The sequence below is a fragment of the Psammomys obesus genome, unplaced genomic scaffold (genome assembly GCF_907164565.1).
Source record: "Psammomys obesus unplaced genomic scaffold, mPsaObe1.curated_primary_1811, whole genome shotgun sequence".
Lineage (NCBI taxonomy): Eukaryota > Metazoa > Chordata > Mammalia > Rodentia > Muridae > Psammomys > Psammomys obesus.
In genome coordinates, this window is record NW_026596051.1 from 30,693,101 (window position 1) to 30,716,631 (window position 23,531).

The following is a 23,531-nucleotide window of genomic DNA, read 5'->3' on the forward strand; positions in this document are numbered from 1 at the left end:
ATGTCTCACTTTTTAAGCTTTGATATTCCAATTTACATTTTAAATTTACTTGTAGCAGCCATAGCACATTGATTGCTTGTTCCTCAATTTGCTCTTTTTTTTCCACCGCAAATACTAGTTATGATTTGTGTCTACCTAATAAGCAGTTTTAAAAATAGCCATTGTTGATTGCTATGGTATTAATTATACATTTGATATGCACTCAATGAACCTATTGTCGATACTGTTCTCAGAAAAATGTTACCTTTCTTGTGGCTTAATCTCTGAAGACAGAAAAGAAAAAGATTCGTCAATAAATCAGGTGGCACTTATTGCTGTATTGGAATGTGACCCCTATATAGTATATTTGGCATTTGAAATATTGTTGAAATTCTGATTATGTTCCCACCGAGTGACATGCTTTAAAACTTGAGGGTCATTTAGAAGCAGATGACCTACCCCCTAACTATTAATCCATAACTTCTATCGATAGTCCTTGCAATGTTCCATTATTGGCTTTTCATTCATTTTATATGTATATTCATCTATTGCTATTTGGTATGGCATTCTAAACATCCTGGTGATAATGCAATAGAAAAATCTGCCTCAAATCCATTAAAAAAATCCACAAGCATTCTTAATGCCATTGCATTGCCTGTAAGCCATTATACTTCATATGTGCTAAACTCTTCAAATTTCATTATTTATCTTATTTATTTCTTTATTATTTGCGAAACGTGACAAATGCACCGCACAGTGCTACCCTGATCGCCCTGGTAAAGAAACAAGGAAGAGAACATAGTTTGATATAGATGTATCTATTCACCTTAACTGGGATGATTCTGTCTTTCTTTCCTCCTTGGTGATCTTTTCTTTTTCAGGAATTCACCACTTGGCCTGTAAGTAAAAGTGTCTCATCTGAAATGTAACACTCCCTCTTTTCAATCCCTGATGTATCTTCTTCTAGTCTTGATGTTTTGCGCCTATTTTCCATGAAGAAACCGCAGACTTCTTGAGCTTCTCTGTTGTCCTTGTAGCTTACCTTCAACTTCTTCCCGGATGTTCTTCCCGAACGCTGTGGTTTCCACTCTGCAATCCCGAGGGACATGGGAGGCGCCTTTCCATATAGCCCCTTCTTTGTGTTTCCAGGCACCCGAACCCGAACCCTTCAGTAGTTATGCTCTCAGTATGGTCGTACACATTCTGCGGGAAGAATGCATGTCATGTGAACAGTACGATGCTTCCAGACCGTCCGTAGCTTTCCTCCTCCCTTCGTCTTTCCTCTTGGTCTTCCCTCTGGCCTAGTGGTTGGTGTAGTGATAATGTAGCGAGATTTTCTGTTGTGCTTGATCTAACCATGTGGTTGCGAGGTATGAGTAAAACATGGTTCCGTCAAGCACCATGGAACGTCACGCAGCTTTCTACAGCATGGCAAGCTGCTGAGGCTCAAGGCAGGACGTACTTGTCTTTTCTTATAGACTCAAAATGAAAAAAAGAGGGCTTTTGGGACGTTTCTGAAGATTATGTGAGAGGGAGAGAATAACAAAAGTCCGTAGAAAATCTTAAAACCTAAGTATACAGATTTTACTTAAAAGCCCTACTTCATAATAATATACAGGAGTATGTTTATTACCAGATATGCTTTCAATTTTTGACTCAAAAATAAATAAACTTTTTGTTAACAATTCATAGCCATTATGTGATTATCTGTGAAATAGAGTACCATGGCTCAGAATCGGATCAGCAGAAAGTACAGCTGTGAAAAGCTCACCTCTGTTAATGTTTTCCTGTCATGTGAATCTGGTCCCTCTTTTTTCCAGAAAATTCTAAGCCTTTCTTTTAACCCTCACCTGACATCCATTGACCAAAATTCCCTAAGTTGTCTCCCTGCTGCATAATCTCTAGTTATCCTACTACTTTTCTTCCCATATATTAATGGCTATTCTAACATTCAGACTCAGAATCTTATTTTTGGTTTGAATCCTCAATAGGTACAGAAGATTATCGATCAAAATTAAGTGGAGACTGCTTTGCAGACTTGGCTTGTCCTGAAAAGTGCCGCTGTGAAGGGACCACAGTAGACTGCTCCAATCAAAAACTCAACAAAATCCCAGATCATATTCCCCAGTACACAGCAGAGCTGTAAGTTTATCTGACTACAAAACCCCGGCTTCGAGGGAGCAAAGGACAGAGAGAGACTGCATAAAAGCATTGGAAATTTTGTCATGACATTTTAATTTTCAATAATTGAATTAACTTAATGAATACACATTGAATTGAGAGCACCTCTTTCTTGTCCAAGAATATTGTTCAATGCAATCTTAGTTGACTTTTTTCAGGTAGAGCAACAATTAAACAATCAAATTATTTCTCAAAATTAAGTCACCACTTAGTAATGTTAATAATAATGAACTATCTGATTATTATTGGATATTTGCTTTGGCCAAACATTTATAAGCATTTCACAAATTTGCAATGCATTAAATTCTTAAAAACAGCCAAACGAAACAATTTGAGAGTTTGCAAATCTATCAGGGATTGATTTGTTTTTTTTGTTTGAATATTTCTCTGGATCAAAGGAAAGGACTCAGTGATTGCCAGTTATAGAGCAAACAATAGTCCTTTGCTTGTTTATTTGTTTGTAAACAGTGAACAGCATATTAGAGAAAGCTGTAAACTCAGATATGATCAAATTTACATTTTCAAATTTAGCCCAGGATCCAGAGTATGGAAAAATATGCTTTTGGAATTATTTGTAGGTTCTATGCCCATGTGTGGATCACCTTTCCTGCCCATAAAAGGAAGATTTGTAATCTTAGTTTTCTAAGATCCATGAAAACACTAGTGAAATCTAATCATTTTCTGAACATCTTACAAAGTTTGTTTATGGTACCATCTGGTATTTGTCACTTACTACTTTGCAAAGTTCCTTGGCTCTGTGTGTATGCATAATCCTTCTGTCTGCAACTAGATTACAGTCTCTTGATGGCAGGGATTGTGTATTATCATTTCTATCCCACTGTGACTATGCACATGCCTGTTACTTAATGAATTTAAAGCAATTTGAATAATTAGAAATAATGTTTTTCTCATGGTTTTCAGAAACTAACTTCATTGTGGCTCTGGTGATTTTTTTTTTTAACACTCACTAGTTTATGGAATATTTACTAGGTCAAGAACTTTTTAGAAATTCAGAGAACATGTAGCAAGATCCCTCAACTCCAGTCTGTGTGGCTGCAAATGTATTTCTATTTATTTCTGACAGTACTACACACGACTGATATTATATTGAGCATGATAATGAGTTAAGTATGTTTAAAGGTTAAATGGCTTAAGTAACTTTCAAATTTCTACTGGAATCTATCTTCAAACTTAAGATTCAGTAAAAATCCCATTTAAAAAAATTAATATTTTCAAGTCATGTACATAAAATAAATACTTAAGAGAAAATTTTTTGCAGATCAGGCACTCAATAGAGAATTTAGGTTCACAATTTTTAGTAGTCCTTTACTGACGTGGAATTTTTATCCAGAATATATAAAAATCTCTTAGAATTCACCAATATAAAAGTTATATTGCCTAACAAATTTTTCAAATTATCCATAAGAACTTTCTTGTGGGTTTCAAGACACAGTTTCTCTGTGTAGCCTTGGCTGTCCTGGACTCACTTTGTAGACCAGACTGGCCTTGAACTCACAGATACCTACCTGTCTCTTCTTCCCTGAGTGCTGGGATTATAGGTGTGTGCCACCCAACTAATATGAAAACTTTTTAATCAAGGTATATGATTGGCCAATAAGCATATGAAAAAATCATGTTTAATTAGTGATTAGAAAAATGCAGAGCTAATTTTTTTTTTTTTTATGCTGTGGTAAAATACCAGGACCAATGTGACTTTTAGAATAAAGGGTATATTTTGATGTCTGGTTACAGAAGGAGAACACACAAGAGCAGAAAAAGAATGGAACTGTCTGATCACAATTCACAAGCAAACAGGAAGCAGAGATAAAAGAGAACGTGAAAGGCTATAAACTCTCAGTGCTCATTACATGCTTCCAGTAAGGCCAAGACCTCTAAACAATCCAAACTGCACTATCCACTAGGGACCAAATGTTCTAAAACACTAATGAACCCATAGAGAATCTTCTCATTCAAAGCACCACATTACTCATCCAGGTACCCTTAGACTCATTGCTGTCTCATGATTCAAAATACGTTTAATCCAACTTCAAAAGTACCTATGGTCTTTAATCATCTCAACACTGTTAAAAAATCCTAAGTCTCTTCAGAGACTCAAAGTAATGGTAATCCTCAGTAAATTAGAGAGAGAGAGAATAAATTGTATCCAACATATAAAGGAGGAATGGGGGCATACTGAGGAAAGACTGGACTAAAGCAGGATTAAAACCCTACAGGGCAAACATCAAAGCCTGTAACTCTGTGTCTAGTATCTGGGCTTCATTTTCAAAGTACTAGTTAGCTTCCAGCTTTATAGATTTGCTGCCTTTGTTATACATCTCTCGTGGGGCCACATCTACTTCTTGTTTGCAGCTCTTCTTGGCAGACATTTCAGGGTTCTGGCATCACAACATTGCAAATCACCAGTACAACATAGACTTTCGTCCATAGCTGCTCAGACTCCTTACTGGGACTCCAGCTCTCTCACACATTGCCAGACCTTCTCATCTGTGTGATAACACAGACATAATCACTTCTTTGATTCAACACAGGAACAACTCACAATTCCCTTAACCTTATATAATTCATGTCTCCAAAACTGATACCACATTGATGAAAATGTCATATTCAGTTGACAGCTGGGAATGGATTTGCAAACCCTTGGTAAGAGCAGCTTTAAAAATGCTGTTGATTCTAGAGACAGGAAATTCCTTACGGTCTTTTAGTTCTCATATTGAAGTTTAGCTGGATGAAGCTTTGCCCTGAAAATGTCTCTCCTACTCTAATGGAGAGTAAGAACCTTTTCTTTGATGACATTAAGCTCCTTAACATTTCTAGTTTCCTTTGCAGCCCATCTTTGGGAACAATTTTAAGACTTCTAGCATGCTTTTCCTCTCCATGCTGCACATTTCATATTTATTTGTGTACAACTTTCTCTTTATGATGGTAGATCTGCATGAGAGTAATCAGTAATAACCATTCCAGAGACTGAATTTCAGATTGCCTTGAAATCATTTTATCAAAGAACTTCATCCATTGCCTTTTAATGTAGCCTTAGGCAAGTTGGTAGGTTGTGGACAGAATGGAGTCAGATTTTTTGCCAAAGTATCACACAAATGAATGAGCACAAGCTCTGTTACTGAGACGAGTTTTGTTCTCCTCTGAAAACTGATGATGTAGATCTATGATATCTGCATTGCTCTCAGGATTACACCCTTCCAGATTCTTCCTAGGGTTGTTAATTCAGTTTGTTTATAGCAGTCACCTATTTTTCTAGTCCATAGTTTCAAAGTCTTCCAAATATCTCAAAAAAAAAAAAATCAACACTGCTAGGTTCTTCATAACAACAACACAACCTTTAAGCACAAACTTCTGTATAAGTTACTATATCTGTCGCTGTGTTGTTTTTTCTCTCTGTGTTTCACATTTCATGTCTCTTTGTTCACTACTTGCACAAAGTGGGAACACCATGACTAAAAACACCTTATAGAAGAATGAGTTCATTTGGGCTTAGGGTTCCTGAATGCAAGTCCATCATGAAAGGGAAAGCATGGTGATAGAGCAGGAAAGTGGTTGATGGATCACAATTCATAGGCACAAAGAAAATGAGTTGTGTTTCTAAACCTTCAAAAGCCTACCTCAATTGATATACTTCCTCCAGCATGCCTGTACTTCCTCAAGCAGCACCATCAACTGGAGATCAAACACTCAAAGACATGAGCCTATGGGAGAAATTTCTCATTACCACCATTTGAAAAGTCCGGGGGGGGGGGAAGTACAATAATATGTGGAAAAAAAATATTTTGGTAATTTATGTGTAAAATAGTCTAGTCTCAGGAAGACAGTTTGTTCTTCAAAGTAGTGAGCAAATATATCTATCACCTATCAAAACAATCTACTTCTATACATATAGCCAACAAATTTAAGAGGCATGTCTACACAAAAGCATGCATCCCATGTTCTGCACTGCATTTTTCTAGCAGACAAGATGTAGAGTAGCACAACTGTCCACTAACTGATAAATGGCTAAATGTGGGGTGCCCATTCCATCACTCAGTGATATGCAACGAAACCCTGATACCACCATGACATGAGTAAAAATTCAAAACATCTTAAAGAGGTTGCAGAGACAGGTTGGTATGCAAGAGCACCTTTCACACAGTTCCTGCAATGCACTCAAGGTGAATTTCCAGAACTTTGGCCACCTCTCTCACAGCCACCAGTAATCCCGCTTCAGGGGGTCCAATGCCCTCTTCTGGCCCCTTTGGACACCTCCACATGCCCATAAGTAGATACACATCATTGAAAATGAAATAAAATCTTCAGAGCATCTAACCACATGAAACAAAAGACATATTCTGTATGCTTCCCTTTAAGAGAAATTTCCAGAAAAAGAAAACCAGGGTAGTGTGGTTTGAAAGAGGATGATAATGGGAAGTGAGCTGGCTATGGTAATGGTAAGAGGTTATTATTGCCAATGATTGGTATTGATTTTGGAGTGCTTTTGGAGTGTTGAAAATATATTAATTAACAAAGGTGGCTGCACCTGCCTTTGTTTGAGACAGTTGTTTATGTTCTTTCTTGAGACGGAGTTTCTTATAGTGCTCTGATTTCTTGAAGCACCAGGCAGACCACCTTGACTTCAGATTGGCTGTGGTCCTCCGTCTTTGCCTCCTGAGTACTGAGCCTGCATGCATAACTCATTTTGCCTGGCTCGCAATTTTACAAATATACTAAAATTCTGTACTTTAGATGCATTAGAATTTGTATTGTGTATAAACTGATCTGTGAATGACAGTGATGTGAAGCATTACTTATGGGGTAAAAGTGCACTAGGTTGATAATAGTGAGAAAAAAAGGTTTAGAAACTTTGTTATGGAGATTCCTTTATATGAGCTTGCTTTGATTATTCTTTACTTTTCTTAATATTTATATAGATTTAAGAATTTTTGATCTTTTAAATGTTCAATGAAATGATACAAGGTAAGTATTTTAGTGAGTTCTGTGTTATACTTGTGCTATATTTTACCGTTATCATTAAATAATGTTATAACTCAGTGTAACAAATACAAGTTAACCCTTTCCTACCTATAAGGAAACTTTCAACTTTTTGTTTGTTTTATTTCCCTAGGCGTCTTAATAACAATGAATTCACAGTGTTAGAAGCCACCGGAATATTTAAGAAACTTCCTCAGTTACGTAAAATGTAAGTCATTTGTTACCTATATATTGACTTTTTGCAGTATGTAATTCACATGTAAAATTTCTTGTAAATTTTATAACTCTTTCCATTTTATCCAAATCTCCTTTGAAAGAGGAAAATATATAAAAAAAATCAAGGGAAATTTCCAGGTAATGATTACATGGGGCATGAATCAGGGTACTGATAAAGAGGTACTTTTCCATGTGTTTGTACAATGCCAAGCCAACCCTTTGCATCTTCCTCTAAAGCAGACAGCTGGTCTATAATGCGTCTGCAGCAGGAATTCAGCAATCTAAACACATTAAAATGGGTTCAGTGATGTTTCGTAACTTCCTTTACTATTCCCCAAACTGTGGCGCTATTTTTCTTTCAGCACATTCACGTCAACTGCTTGACTTTTGCTCCATTAAGCTTTCATTATGAGATAGTCAAAATTAATGATTAGTAAACTGGCTGGACTGATCATCTGTGTTACTTCATGTCCACAGCTCATATTTCAGAGTAAGTTTGTAAACTCAGCATTTTCAACAACATTCCATCAGAATTCCATGTCCTTGAGAAGAGGAAAGGGAGAGGCAGGACCAACGCCAAGTGTGCGAGGATCCTGAACAGTTTGCTTGCGAGGAAGAAGCACGGACATCTTCCCATAGCACATGTCACCCTCAATCCCACATACATAGCTGCCACAGCCGATGACACTGTTTTTTAGCAGAGCAGACCAAACCTTTACCTGTTTCCTTCTCCTCCCAAATAGGCTGCCTTGAGAAAATCTCCTGGTATCTTAATTGTTTTTGGCTATGCCACTAACTACACTGCCTTTTCATTAATCAGATGTGAAATTCAACAGACGTTTAGTGAGCAGTTACTATGAGCCGTGCTTTAAAAAGCACAAAAAATATCACAAAACCAATGACATAGTCAACTGGTTAAGTGTTGGTCTTATAAGCCCAAAGACCCAGATTTGGATCTCAGATTGGAAAGTCCAAATATGGCTGCCAGTTATCCCAGTGCTGGGGAGATAATGACAAGTGGATGCCTGGGGCCTGTTGACCAGCCAGACCAACCTTTAGGGCCAAATGAAAAGCTTTATATAACCAAGTAGTTGACCCTGACAATTTTAGACTCCAGGTTATCATTTTCATTTATTTTGACCAGAATTTGGCTAGTATTTCTCTTTCATGCTACTCTTTCTTGATGTTCCTGTATATCTGTTCATATATTAGGGAAATGTCCTGTCCAAGTTTCACCAACACTGGTAGTGACCATCTTGGAAGTTGTGGAAGACGTGTGTGTTTATGCTGGTTATTAAAAATGACCAGGTATAGTTTGGGAGTGCCTTATGTTAGTGAGCAGTCATTTATGATCTGTGTTTCGACACTGTTTACCTAGCAACTTTAGCAACAATAAGATCACCGATATCGAGGAGGGAGCATTTGAAGGTGCATCTGGCGTGAATGAGATTCTTTTCACCAGCAACCGTTTGGAAAATGTTCAGCATAAGATGTTCAAAGGATTGGAAAGCCTCAAAACACTGTAAGTATTCCTGACTGCCATTAAAGTGGATTAGACTTCATTGCTCATTATCATCTGGGGAGATAGGTGATTTTCTCTCTCCTCTTAGACTAGTGACTCACAATTTGAGACATAACCATTTAAAAAGAATAACTGTGTTCACCCAGCTGCAACATTTATTTGTCCCTATAGTGCTTCAGCAGAAGAAAAGCAGTGAGTGTGATCAATCCTTCATTATCTACTACTAAGCAAGCATGTTAAGGGCTTTCTCTCTTTGGTTAGTGATAGGGAGTTTGGAAGGAATAAGTTCTTTGTGTCTTCCAAATGTTGTCTAGGTAGAAAAGATGAAACTTAGATCAAATAGCAAAAGCAACACTTAGTATGATTTGAATTATCTCGGTGATTCTTAATACATGTTCTCCAACAGTAGTGGCTCATAAACAAGAAGAGAGAAAAAACAAATCCTAAAGCTGTTGTAGGAGCACATAAAAGAATCTATTTGAACCAAGAAGCAGCCATTGGCAATAAAATAAACACAGGTTCAAGCAATGGTATCTCACCTTATATTGAGAGCTGTGTGTAATGGGGATGTGGGAGGTCCCTGTTCTTTAAGAGGGGAAGAGAAGGATATTTCTTTAGTTAGCAGGATGTGTTAATGGCATACCAAATTTAGATCTGACAAAAAAAAAAAAATAACAGGAGCAAAAATAACAAAAGCAAAAACCACTGCACTTGAGAATAGATGTATGCTGTAATGCTTTAATACTGCACAACCAGCCTGCAACCCAACAATCTAGCAAGGCCAGAATGTCAGTCTCTACCTTTCTCAGGTACTAGTTTTGAGCCAGTCTAAAATGGTATGGCAACGGTTGCTGTGCATGATTATGGGAAATACCCTGGGAGTTTGAACAATAACAACAACAAAAACATGCTGTAGGGCCTGCATCTGCACTTCCCTAGGCTGTCTCAGGTTACTCAACAAAGGACAATACTTCCCTTCTTACACAGAAGCTGGGCGTCTGTTCATTGGTTTAAAAGCTTTCACACAACAGTACTATGGAGAAGGTAGGGGCACATTAAAACTTCACCCATATCAGCCTGTCTATGCTGCCACAACAAGATGCCACAGACTGAATACTATACATGCATTTCTCATGACTCTGGCCATAGATGTTCACCATGAAGTTGAGTTTGTGTTTCAGCCCATCCACCTGGGTTACAGGCTTCCTTTTTGGATAGTTTATTGCTGTAAATGCATGTGACCTTCAGTCTGTATTTTCATGTGAAGAATGGAAGGGTGAATGAGATGTGTGAGACCTCCAGGGTTTCTTTCTCTTTTTATATAAGTTTATAAAACGGTAACGTCTCTCTCCAAAGGCAGTCATGTTTGGTGAGAAGAGCTTCAGTGTGGGAATTAGGGAAGTTGCAGTTCAGTCCACAGTCCCACCCTGAACAGCATCTCAAAGTAATTATTTTGACTAGATACAAATCAAAGGATACTGCCTGATAATTTTCTGAAATCAGCTTTGTCCATTTTATGTCTACTGATCATTTCCTGCTGTTTGTTCTGTAATACATGAAGAAAGCACCCACAAGCTGTCTACTTGATACAGTTGTCCCGAGTGGAACAGCCGAGAGTCTTAAGTGGGTTGTCCAACTGTTATAGGAGATGAGTCTAGATCGCTCTTTTCTTCCATATCATCTGTGAGGTCTGGTGTCCTACGCATTTGAAACTACTTTCCCCTTTCCCCTGATCCTCTTAACTCCTCAGCACTGGTAGGATAGCTGGTAACACATGTGTATATCTCAGCAAGTTATAAAATGTGCTGAGACATCAGGCAAAGCTTGCTGTTTGCATGTGATAATGGATTTTTTTTTTTTTTTAAGTAAGAGAGGTGTTCTTTCTCTTCAGCTCTCCCCAGGGTCCCATAACTCCAATAAGATAAAGACCACAGATCTCTGTTATGCATGGCAAAGGAAATTGCTGATAAGGACACTGTGCTCTTGTTCATTTGTTTCTGACTACCCAGTGATGCCTGGATAAGAAGACATCATCTTTCTTCTTGTCTATTTCTTAGCAAAAAGAGAATATTTTGGGTTTTTTTTGTTTATTACCAAACATAATTTTAAAGCAACAACCTTTTCATCATCTGCCTTAGTTAGGGTTTCTATTGCTGGAATAAACTGCCATTACCAAAGGAAACTCAAGGAGGAAAATGTTTATTTCATCATATACTTTTACATCATGGTTCATCATTAAAGGGATGTATGGGCACGAACTGCAGGTTATCTGGAGGCAGGAACAGATATGAAGGCCATGAGTGAATGTTGATTGCTTGGTTTGCTCTTCATGACGTGTTCAGTCCATCAACCCATTGGTGGCACATGTCTACAGAGAGCAAGGTCCTCCCACATCATTCACCAATCAAAGAAAATGCCTCACAGGCTGGCCCACAGACTAATATTGTAGGGACATTTTCTCAATGACGTTTTCTTTTTCCAAATGGCTATGGCTTGTGTCAAACTGACATAAAAATAACGAGCACATTATGTTTCTCTTTTTATATTTGTCTCCTTCTTCTGGTGGAGTGATTACTCTGAATGTAGAAAGATCAACATATTAATTTTTCATGAGTATTGAATAGTATGTAATGCAACTATAGATTTGTATATGAGGTTTCCCTCCTTCTTGAGAACCTCCAAATAAACAGCTGAAAAAGGAAGGAACTGGGGAACAAGCCCAGTGCTTTAGCAGCAGTGAGGAAATGACACAAGTGTTAATCCTGTTAATGACAATGTCAAAAACTGGAGTTTATTCAAGGCCAACCTATTTAACCTTTGTTGAATATTGCATTTATTCCTTTTGGGAGTTCTGAACTTGAAACTGAATAGATTTTTATAAACAAAACAATCTGGTACAAGCTCGGTGGATGCTAAGTCACGCTTGGCTCCCTTTGCTCTTGTCAGTGAGTCACTGAGTCCCTGAGATGCCCTCAGCTCTCCATCTGCAGTGCCTATTGATTTTTTCCTCCCTCCTTTTCTTCTACCTCAAATGTCATGCTATTCTGAATACACAAATCACTGGGCTCCAGGGACTCAGAGTAGGTGACTTAGAACATTATAAGGCGAACATAATTATATCATCAAACGAAAGCATGTTACCCTCATCATGAGACTGCAAATCCACACAGACTCATCATGCTTTCTGTGGCTTAATGTAGGCACTGATGATTCTAGGCATTCTGTTCTTGCAGGATCATCTCCAGAATATAGTCATCCCTAGGGGAAAAAAGACATTCAAAATAGTAATAAATGCTATATATTTGCTAAAGGGAATGCTTTTGATTCTCAAGAGGCAAAATTGAATGTTTGATATTTTATCTCCATAACAATATCTTTTTCCTTCCCTCAGGATGCTAAGAAGTAATCGAATAAGCTGCGTTGGGAACGACAGTTTCATAGGCCTTGGTTCTGTGCGTCTGCTTTCTTTATATGACAATCAAATTACTACAGTTGCACCAGGGGCATTTGATACTCTCCATTCCTTATCTACCCTGTAAGTAGAAAAGTATTACCTTCATCGAGTGGTTTTCAAGCTTCCTAATGCTGTGACTCTTTAATACAGTTCCTCAAGATGTAGTGACCCTAACCATAAAATTATTTTCATTGCTACTTCATAACTGTAATTTTGCTACTGTTATGCATCATAATGTAAATATCTGTCTTCTTATGGTCTTAGGAGACCCCTCTAAAAGGTTGTTTGAACTCCCAAAAGGGCCACAACCTACAAATTGAGAACTGCTGCCTTTATCCATGACTTGCACTTTTGTATTATATTTCTGAGCTTAAATAATAATGTTATAAATAAAAACATGGCCACATATATAAGCATTAAAGAAAAAGGACATGCTTACATTAACCTTGCTTTATTTTTTCTAAAATTATTACAACTCTTACTACATAAAATTTTATATATGTATTATTTTTCAGCTAATCATTTTATAACGATATGGCTTAAATTTAGAATTATAAATTTTATTCTAACTTGAACAAGTAAATGTCCCAGATTTCTCTCTAAACTATTCATTCTAAACAATGAATATTTTAAACATAAGTATCATAAAAACAGAATTGATAGAATTATTACCAACCAACCACACTCTAAAAGAATCATCGTGGTGACAAGAGATTGATAAAGATGAATAGACCAACAGTAAAAGCTCTTCGCCAGGGGCCATTTACTATGACTTTGCAAAATATGGAAGGAATGAGTGGAGCCTATCCAAGAGAATATTTTGCGTAGACAACTAGAAACCTGAGGATTCTTCCAGGTCTAGGATTGGAACTCTGAAAACACCTAAAAATAAACTTTGAACAATGCGTTTTAGGACTTTTTTGTGTCAGGTTGTGAACATGGTGTTTGCTATTACATCTCTAATAACTATTGATTTCCCTGTCACAGCAGTTTCTAACTATGCTAACCTCACTCAACAGAATGAGGATTAAAGACAGTTAGAACAGTTCCTAAAGCATGTTTGACTCTGCTCAAGTCACTGAAGGGAGAGAGAGAGAGAGAGAGAGAGAGAGAGAGTAAACCAAGCATCCATCCATCAGTAACGTACTTAATCCCTTTTCCATATGAAGTGTGACATTTTACATGGAGTGACTAATTTGTGCATATTAAAGGTGGCATGTTTATAAATAATGGAATTGTCGATAGCCGTGTGCTTAAGTATGAGATGCCAAAAGTATTGAGATTTGTAGAAGTAAATTCATTTTTAAAACTGGCATTTAATCAACTCAGCTGTCAGTTTAGATAGCAAAGCTATTCTCTGGAGCAAACAAAAGATGGAAATCTTGAGATAACAAATTAAGGGAATAGATGTTGTCAGGTTAAACTCAATAATATAAGGTAATCAGCCTTCATCTTTATATTAAATTACTGCTTTATCAGTGCAGCAGAGTTTGACAATAAGTTAAAACTCTGACATGTTTAAATTATTTGTAAGTAAAGTATCTATCAGAATCTGCTGCATAAAATCTAAATTGCTGTTTTTACTGTCTTTTGAAAGAATTATTTTATGAGAATGCATTTGTTTTTTAGTTCCAAATATACAAATTTAGGAAAAGATATACATGACATATTTTATATATGATTTTTGCATATAAAGAAATGAACATGAAAAAACTAGTGAAAAAAAATCATTGTAACTTAAATAATGTGGAGAAGCGGTCACCTAGGAGTTAGAAAAATAAGAAAATGAACCCTGAATTGAACTGTGCATTGTTTGCATATGCTTCTTAGAAACCTTCTGGCCAATCCTTTCAACTGTAACTGTCACCTGGCGTGGCTGGGAGAATGGCTCAGAAAGAAAAGAATTGTAACAGGAAATCCTCGATGCCAAAAGCCCTACTTCCTCAAAGAAATCCCAATCCAGGATGTAGCCATTCAGGACTTCACCTGTGACGATGGTAAGAAATGCGGAATAAATCACGGGTCATTAGACATTTACTCACAGGAACAATCTGATGCTCTGTTATACAGGGAGTGTGCTCCCTTTAGGACTGAAGGACAGAGTTACAAGCAGGGCTTATGGTCTGGAAGAAATGTTTTTGAAAGCAGCTCTCATGCCATGGCCCAATTCACACCTTAGAACTGTGCAGTGTTCTTTGCTTGGTCCTTTGTTCCTGTCAGCAAGGCTCTTATTTTTCTGAGGTTGCCCTTACACACTTAAGTTTACTCCATGCTTCTTTATAAATGTCCAGGAACACTTCCAAGCTCCCATCTTGTGAATTTTACTCATAGAGCTTAATTTTAACTTTATTTTTCTCTGTGTCTTTTTAGAAGCTACTATGTTCAAATAAGAGAAACAAACAACAATAAAAATTATAACATAGAAGTTCTAGTCAAAGCAACAAGCCAGTTTCCCCCTTTCTATTGCTCTCTGCCACTGCTTTCCATTCTCACTATAGTCCTATGAGCTTAGTGTAGCAAGTTCTGTTGTTACTGCAGTGAACAGGAGATAAATTGAATTATACATTTTTAATATGAAATATTGATGCAATTCTTTTAAAAATTTCAAGGCCAACTGCCCCTTTATGGCCATCGCTTCACAATATTTCCTTAATCCAGTTTATTTTTGGATATCCTGACTGAAAACTATATAAATGCCTAAGCAAGTAATGAATTATTAAGATTAAAATTATGTTGGTTGTACAAAATTGTGAGCAATTTTGTGAAATTCTGCCATAAAGAATTCAAAATTAGTGCATACATAGTGTCAGTCTTACTTAGTGCTTTATATATAAATGTAAAAATAATAGCTCAAGAACCTTGTGTTTGTAAAAAAAATTTCTTTTTATTATCATTTATTACAACTTATTAAATATTTATCCTGGCTCTGGTTCCCTCCCTCATCTCCTCCCAGTCCCACCATCCCTTGGTCTTCTCCTCCCATGCTCCTCCCCTAGTCCAATGATAGGGGAGATACTTCTCCTCTTCTATTTTACCCTAGCCTATCAAGTCTTATCAGGACTGGTTGCACTGTCTTCTTCCGTGACCTGGCAAAAAAGTGTTTGTAAAATGTATCTAAACATATAAACTCCATTTAGTCCTTTCAAAAATATAACTCTTGTGTTTTTCTGTATTTCCTGTGGTAATCTAGGCAATGATGACAATAGTTGTTCCCCACTCTCTCGTTGTCCTTCGGAATGTACTTGCTTGGATACAGTAGTACGATGTAGCAACAAAGGCTTGAAGGTCTTGCCTAAAGGTATTCCAAGAGATGTCACAGAGCTGTAAGTACAGTTTGTTGTCCTTGTTTTTCTCTGTTCCTGTGAGCAAATGCTGTGACAACACTAACATTACAGGAGAAAAGATTTATTGTTGTTACAGTTCTAAGTCCACCATTACAAGAAAATCAAGCTAGGAACTCGAAGCGGCTAGTCACGCCAACAGCCAGGAGTAGAAAGGAAATTAATGTATGCAGGTTCATTTCTGTTCATAAGGTCTAGGAACAAAACGATACTGCACACAGTGGGCTTGGTCGTTCCACAAAAAATAATGTAATTAAAACAAACGAGGTCCAAACAGTCTTACATTAAGATTCTATCCCAGGTGATTCTTAATTGTGTCAAGCTGAATTTTAAAACAAACTGCCTTACTTGTTTTTCTGATAAAGAGCTAACAAAAAATAATCTTTAGGATCTCTTTTACAGGTCACGATCTATTCCTGGTTAATTTCTATAAAGTAAAATATAAAGCAATAATGCAAAAGCCACTTGAGAGACCTTGGGGATTATTGATTGGATATATTTTCCTTTTAGCAAAATAGAACTCCTCAAGCCTTTGTTGTCCCTGTTATGCTCCAATAAGGACAGTCAAACATTTTATACTTATCCTGAACTTATTGCTTCTCTCACCCCTTATTTTTTTTCATGGAGCATTTTATAAAACTAATGTTCCATCAAATACAGTTTGGGAAATGTTGCATAGTTAATTTATTTTCAATGTCTAATGTTCTCTACATAGTTAATTTTTCTCTGTTCCTATGACTTCTGGGATACTATTTAACCATTTAGGATAATAATTATCTGGGAATTAGAAGAAGCTGCCAGAATCCTTGCCTTGTAAAGGAGACATTATCTCTTTAGACTTAGACTTAAGTCAGTGTCCTTTAGATGCAAAAGGACATGCATTCAATTATTTTTATACTTGAATAGCTGATATTTAAATACAAATTTCATAGCCAATATCCACATAAATAGATCTTCAGAAGTTAGTCCTTCAATTCAAAGTCCTATGGCTGCATTCCCACGACATATTTGGAATGGAAAGAACACCATATGCATGAATTAGGATGCATTTATGTCTCGTTCATTCCATTCCTTTATATCTAAATTGTAATGTAATGGGAAAATATTTTATCCAAATCAAAGCGATTCATTTAGTCTGTACTTATTTATGTAGTGTGCAACATAAGCAATTGAGGTTCAAGAATGTGTTACTTATTGACCCTTAGGCTTTGGGCTAAGATCACATGAAGAACATGTTTCTTTAGTTTTTCAAGGGTCTCATTTTCAAGTCATATTTAGTTCATGGATGCTATTTTTGGTCCTAAATAAAACACTTAGAGAAGACACAATCTTTGCACAAGAAGAATGTGTTTCTTAGTTCTATTTTAGAACTAAAATACTGTTAAGTTTTTTTCTCTTTCTCTTGCTACCAAACGCTAGAGTTAATTGATTGTAAACACTGTGTTTTGTGTGTGTCATTAAACAACTGTTGCTTTAATATTTTTTTCCAAATGATCATATGGACCTATAACCCTTTACCACTCCTTATAAGCCTGTATTCTATATGCAAAATGAAATTCTATAAATATCCCACTGAGGAACATAGCATTCCCATCATCTTTGATGCTAAATACTCTCTTACATTTTACCTGACTTTTGTCTTCCCTCATCTAAGAAAAATTTTAATTTCTGTATTAAACTCCATTTCTTGATTCACTCTATCTGTGCCATGTGTGATTTCTTCTCTTAAGTTGAGCCTTCAGTCCATATAAGAAAGCTCATTTTAAAAGAGTTTTACTTTCATTTTATAAGTAAAAGCTTGTTCTGTACAAGTCAGAACACTAACTCATCCCTCGAAATTCAACTTTTACCTCCCAGAGAGATTATTCTCAGACTCTTACCAAGTCAGCAGGAGCTTTCTTGCCAGTCATATATATTCATATATTAGAAAATGTTTTTTTTAATGTGCATATGTGTACTACATTAAATTATTAAAGAATTTGGCAAAATACAATGTATTGGTGGACAAGTTGAACAAATGGAATCCATTAGTTTTAATCAGTTCCGTATACCTTCCCCTTATACTCTTTGCGGAGTAGACATGCAGAGTGTTCTGGGTCTTTTTGTCCTGCTGCAACAACATTTCTCGGCTAAAAAAAAAAAAAGTGTTGAAGTTCATGGAACGCTGCTTCCCTCTAGTGGTACCAAGAAAAGCATAGCTAGAAGAAATAGAGAAAGGAAGCAAAAGAAATAAATACAAGCACTCATCAGAAGTCATATTGCAATATATAATCCCATATCAAACACATATATTTACAGCCTGTGTATTTTATAGATGTGCTTGCATTTTTAAATATTATTGATTTTTTTTTAATCTCAGACAACTTATTGACTTTTCCTATAAACATTAGAATTCTAACCTCAACCTGAGATCTCAAAACTGACCACAGCACTGGAAGAGAAATAAAACCACATCTTCAGTGTGTCACAGTTGGTTTCAGCTGAACATCTGCCCAGATGAATCAAGGTTCTAGAGACCCTTGTACTATCTGTTGCCTTGGACAAGAGAGCTTTGCAAAGAGAAGCATTTTTTTTTTCTTTTTCTTTTTGGTGACATCATGGATCTAACTCCCAACAGCCTGTGCCTCATCAGTAAGCTTATTCCTGTGCCTCATCAGTAAGCTTATTCCTGTGCCTCATCAGTAAGCTTATTCCTGTGCCTCATCAGTAAGCTAATTTTTGTGACTTGCCTATGTTGTGACCCTAATAGACCAAAAATATAGACTTTTATTTGGAAAATGCTTTTTAGTGCATGTAATACTTTTTGTCTATTTGAATTTTTAAATATTACTCCATGAAAGCTCTTGAGACCACTATTACAAAGCAGGTATATAACACAAAAATATACCTTAAAGTTATAGCTAGTTGTACTCAAATAGCTCCTTAAAACTGCCCACTGTTATTTAGCAAATGTGTTGATTATACACAGACAATGAAGAAATTAGTCAAACGCAATAACAAGGGTTGGTTAAAAAAATCTTCAATTGCATGGTACTGTCTTCACATAAATACAAGTAGACTGAACACTGCTTAAAAATATAAATCTTTGGATGGACCTTCTTGCTGATAGAAAAATAGCTAGACGGTTGGCGTGCTTTCTTGGTAAAACCACAAAAAACCTGACCACACCATCTTGTCCTTAGTTTTACTCGTTAGCCTAAGAAGCCACAAAGAGTTCTACTAGATTGAACTACTGTGCATTTTGCCCTTTACTTGTCTTGAGTAACGATCCCAGCTTGGAATATGATCTTAAAGAGAAAACTGCCAAGTTGCTCCTCTTCTCTGTTCAAAGTACCCATTGTTCACGTGTTCTGTGACTCTCACTGTTGCTTTGTGAGCAACCTTGTCATGTCCTTGTTTTTAGGTATCTGGATGGGAACCAGTTTACACTGGTCCCCAAGGAACTCTCCAACTACAAACATTTAACACTTATGTGAGTAGAATGTTTTCCCATATTTAACTTACTTTATTTCATTAAAATGGGGATGGCAAGAGGTAGAAGTTTTAGAGAGCCTTTCGCCTCATGTAAATCACCTACAGAGACCTGTTCCTCTGCTAAATCACTGTGGTTCAGGATCACTCACTGCATCTCTATTGAATATCAATTACAAGATGTAGAGTCTTAGCTAAAGCTCCTCTAGCTAAAGGAGCAAAGGTATAATAATGGCTAAGTATTTTTAAAAAGTATTCAAACAGAAAAACTGGGTGCTTTATTTATACAAAAAGAGACTACTTGTTAGAAGTCATAAATATAGTGGAAAAATATTTTATTTTATATGGCAAACAAAATACTGTCACAACTTTGCTGAAAATATATGTTTTACTTGATTTTCCTTTTTAAGACTTGTTAAAGTAATTAGGGGCTTTAAATACTATAGTTCATTTTATGCAAGCCTGCAGATTTGTCCTGTATATAATTAAGCTATACAAAGATCCTGACGTAATGAATATGAATTTCAAAACATTGATTGTTTCTTTAGCTTAGATTTCTCCCTTTGTAAAATAATTTTCTTTTCAGTAAACGAAAAGACTTTGTGATGATATTTGAATGTAAGACATAAAACCACGGGACATTTAAATCTATAAACAAAGTGATCTAATTTCACACATCGTTTTAAAAACAGACATGATCCTGTTACATATAATTTCAAACTTTAGAGTAACCTTGTTGGTGACTGATAACGCTTCATGACACACAGAGAAATTGGGGAACTATAAGAGATTTTAATGTATATACATCATCATTAGTTTCATTCTATTTTATTTTCTAGTTTTGGAGGCAGATTGTTAAGTTTCATGAATAATTTTTTATTTGTAAGTAGTGAGTTCCAGGAAGCTCGAGAGAAAGAGTTATTATATTATCTATGTAAACTTTATCCAGGTGCACTGAGGCAAGATGCTGTTGGTCTCTACATTTTCCACAAAACATGGGAAATCCAAATGGAAATTATTATGAGGCCATGTATATGAAAAATAGCTTACCTAAGGAAAAAATACTTTGACCATAGCTTATTCTACTTTAGTTATTCTATGATATCAAGAACAGATCTGTTTAAATGAGCTATAAACTAGCTCTGATTTTCAGAAGGTAATTTTAATGGTTTTGGGTCATTTAGGAAAGAACGTGTGACTACTTAGAATGAAATAAAAATGAAATCTGTGGATCCAGAAATGTTTATTCCTACTGACCCATTATATAAATATATATGTAACTTTTTTATTTGGGCATGGAATTTTTTTAAAGATTTATTTATTTATTTGCATACAGTGTTCTGCCTGACCACGAAAGGAGGACACTAGATCTTATTATAGATGGTTATGAGCCACCATGGGGTTGCTGGGAATTGAACTCAGGGCCTCTGGAAGAGCAGCCAGCACTCTTAACCTCTGAGCCATCTCTCCTAGGCATAAAATTTTAACATCTAAAATGTGGAGGATAAAACTCCTATAATGTTCATATCATCCTCATAATTATGTAGGTCTATTTTACTCATATTTTAGAGTTTAAATACAAGAATAGGTGACCCTTATCTCTTACTTATCTTTTAATTATTCTGTGTTATAATTTGCTCTAGGAAAAAGTAGTGGCTAATTATAATGATTATACATATTGAGAAAATGTGTGTCAACAAATATTTATATGAATGAATGTATACATAATTGTGATACCTATCCATGTAATATGTATTATGGTTAAAAACACAAAATGCATTCTGAAATAAACAACAACATTCAGCATCTCTGCTTATCGATTAAATATTTATTGAGAACCTCCTGCATGTCAATGACTCAACCAAGGGTCCAAGCACAGGGGTTTTTATGATGACAAGTTGAATATAACTAAGTCAGGGATTGTTCTAATAAGCAAATCTGATGATGTGTATTAGTGGACAAATATATCAGTGGTGGTACAGAACAGAGAGCTAATGGGGCGATAAAGACAGGTGACTTATTCCTAACTCTAATAATGAATGTTTTGTTATTCCTGTTAATAGCAAGCTCCATGTCTTCCCTTTTCTCTTTTAGAGACTTAAGTAACAACCGAATAAGCACCCTTTCCAATCAAAGCTTCAGCAACATGACTCAGCTTCTCACCTTGTGAGTGTAAAAGTGTGGTACTGAATATTTACTTCTTCCTTGAGTGGGGAGGATTTACTTGGTGGTTCTTGGTGAACAAGAGAGAGTCTGTGACATTATGGAGTATAAATACCATCTAGAGAAACAGACAAATTTTCTATAAACAACAAAGATAAAAAAGTTACTCATTATGTTGGGTTTAACATAAGACACACACACACAAAAAAAATGTTTGTTTAAGATTATGACACAGTTATTAGAAATCCTTAAAGTAAGATTTAAGGGTGTTTTGGTCAGTGTTCTATTGCTGTGAAGAAGCATCATAATGACTGTAACTCATAAAAAAGAAAGCATTTAATTGGGGCTTTCTTAGTCTCAAAAGTCCATTGTCGTAATGGCAGGAAGCATGGTGGCACACAGGCAGACATTCTACACCTGGATCTGTAGTTAGCCGGAAGAGAGAGTCTTTAAGCTTTGAATGGGCTTTTTGAAACTTAAAAGCCAAGGACATGCTTCCTCCAACAAGTGCACCCCGTATTCATTTCACACAGTGCCACTCTCTGGCAACCAAGTACTTAAACCTATGAGCCCATGGGAGCCATTCTCATTCAAACCTCCACACAGTGCATGAGATCTCAGAGAATGGGTGAGGCATGTGTTCATAGGTTTAGGTTATATTTAGAAAATTCATCATAATAGGATTAGAACACATAAATGAACAATGTAAATAATATATAAATATATTAAATTCATAAATTGCTCAAACAACTGTTTTCTGATGTGGTTTGCTTTAAAATAGCATTTGTGTATTATTACATTCTTGAATTAAATGAACTGGCATGTGTCTGTTTACAGAATCCTCAGTTACAACCGTCTGAGATGTATCCCTCCACGGACCTTTGATGGACTGAAGTCTCTTCGGTTACTGTAAGCGTCCTGTATTCAGCAATCGCCTCTTTGGTGACCTGAGTTATGGGGTATTTTTTGGGTGGTGATCACTTTGTTATTCTTGGTTACTTCATGATATATGTGTTAGGGTTTACTGTTAATTTGGAATTGGACAATTGTCATATATGCTATCACTGTACAATCACTTTGATTAAGACAGCATGACCTCCTTTTTGGTAATATGTGTTGCTGTGAAAGTCACTTATCGATAGTCTATAGTACTAAAGCATACATTTCACATAGCTCCAATTAATTTATGAAAAATAAGAAAACTGGATCTCCTTAGAAATCACATTATACTTGAAATGTTTTTCTGTGAAATGGATTTGTGTGGTGCATTTTTTCAGGCTTCGGGGTTTTTTGTTTTTATTTCCTAATACATGTATCCACACAGTTGAGTAACTCTTAACAGGTATGAGTAGGGTCCTATCTTGTAGTAGCTTCTTTCATTTAACACTTTAGTGTGTCCTTTTCCATGTGTATTGGTTTCTCAATTGTTGACAAGGTACAGGATATTCCTTAAACTGGAGGAAATAATTTTGTTAACTATCTTTATCCTCATTATCATTCAGAGTAATGAAAAATAATTCTTATTTCTTATAATACTCAAATGATCCATCCATATTTTTGTCTTGGTGCAAATTTTCTAACATGAAAAGCGACTCCTCTCATGAAGTTCTCTCTATGATTTCAGGATGGTTCCAGACCTGTCAACTTGTCTCCCAAACAATATTTTGTCATTTAGTTAATTTCATTTTTCACCTACAGTATAATCACCTTTGCAGAGCAGTTTTATAAATTTTCATATTAGAGTATTATTAATCCTTTTGCTTTCAATAACAGACTGATTTGTTTTCTATTTTAACTTGTATTTCTAGTGGCTATAGCCTTTTAGTACTGCGAAGGCTGATTGCTTCATTAGCCATAATCTATTAGATACTCTTTGCATTATGATCACTGACATCTGTATAATTATTATTGGTTTTAAATCTTTTAATTAAGGAATTAAATGTTTTATCTTTCAGGATTATGATACTCAGTTTCTTACATGCAATCCTTTAACAGATATTTATTTTACTTTGTAAATATTTAGTACTTTCCTTTCTCGTTCTTGATATATATATATTATACCATTGAAAGTTTTTCTCAGCCTGTGATTATATAAACAGTATATATCTTTAAAGAATTGTTTATTCTATTTTACATTTAACTCTTCAATGTGAGAATTATTCTGGGTGGATGATGCGAAATCTGTGCTGACTTTTTTTTTTTCTTAAAT

The 23,531-nt window shown here is 35.9% G+C and overlaps 1 protein-coding gene across 1 annotated transcript in view; it reads left to right on the top strand.

Moving 5' to 3' along the window:
* Positions 1 to 23,531, top strand: part of Slit2 (slit guidance ligand 2) — a 104,623-nt gene that overhangs the window by 19,890 nt on the left and 61,202 nt on the right. Inside the window, exons 8-16 of the mRNA XM_055624092.1 lie at positions 1,971 to 2,121; positions 7,289 to 7,363; positions 8,750 to 8,893; positions 12,285 to 12,428; positions 14,178 to 14,344; positions 15,538 to 15,670; positions 19,092 to 19,160; positions 21,254 to 21,325; positions 22,160 to 22,231. Coding sequence (XP_055480067.1) covers positions 1,971 to 2,121; positions 7,289 to 7,363; positions 8,750 to 8,893; positions 12,285 to 12,428; positions 14,178 to 14,344; positions 15,538 to 15,670; positions 19,092 to 19,160; positions 21,254 to 21,325; positions 22,160 to 22,231 — 1,027 coding nt within the window. The remainder of the gene's footprint in view (positions 1 to 1,970; positions 2,122 to 7,288; positions 7,364 to 8,749; positions 8,894 to 12,284; positions 12,429 to 14,177; positions 14,345 to 15,537; positions 15,671 to 19,091; positions 19,161 to 21,253; positions 21,326 to 22,159; positions 22,232 to 23,531) is intronic.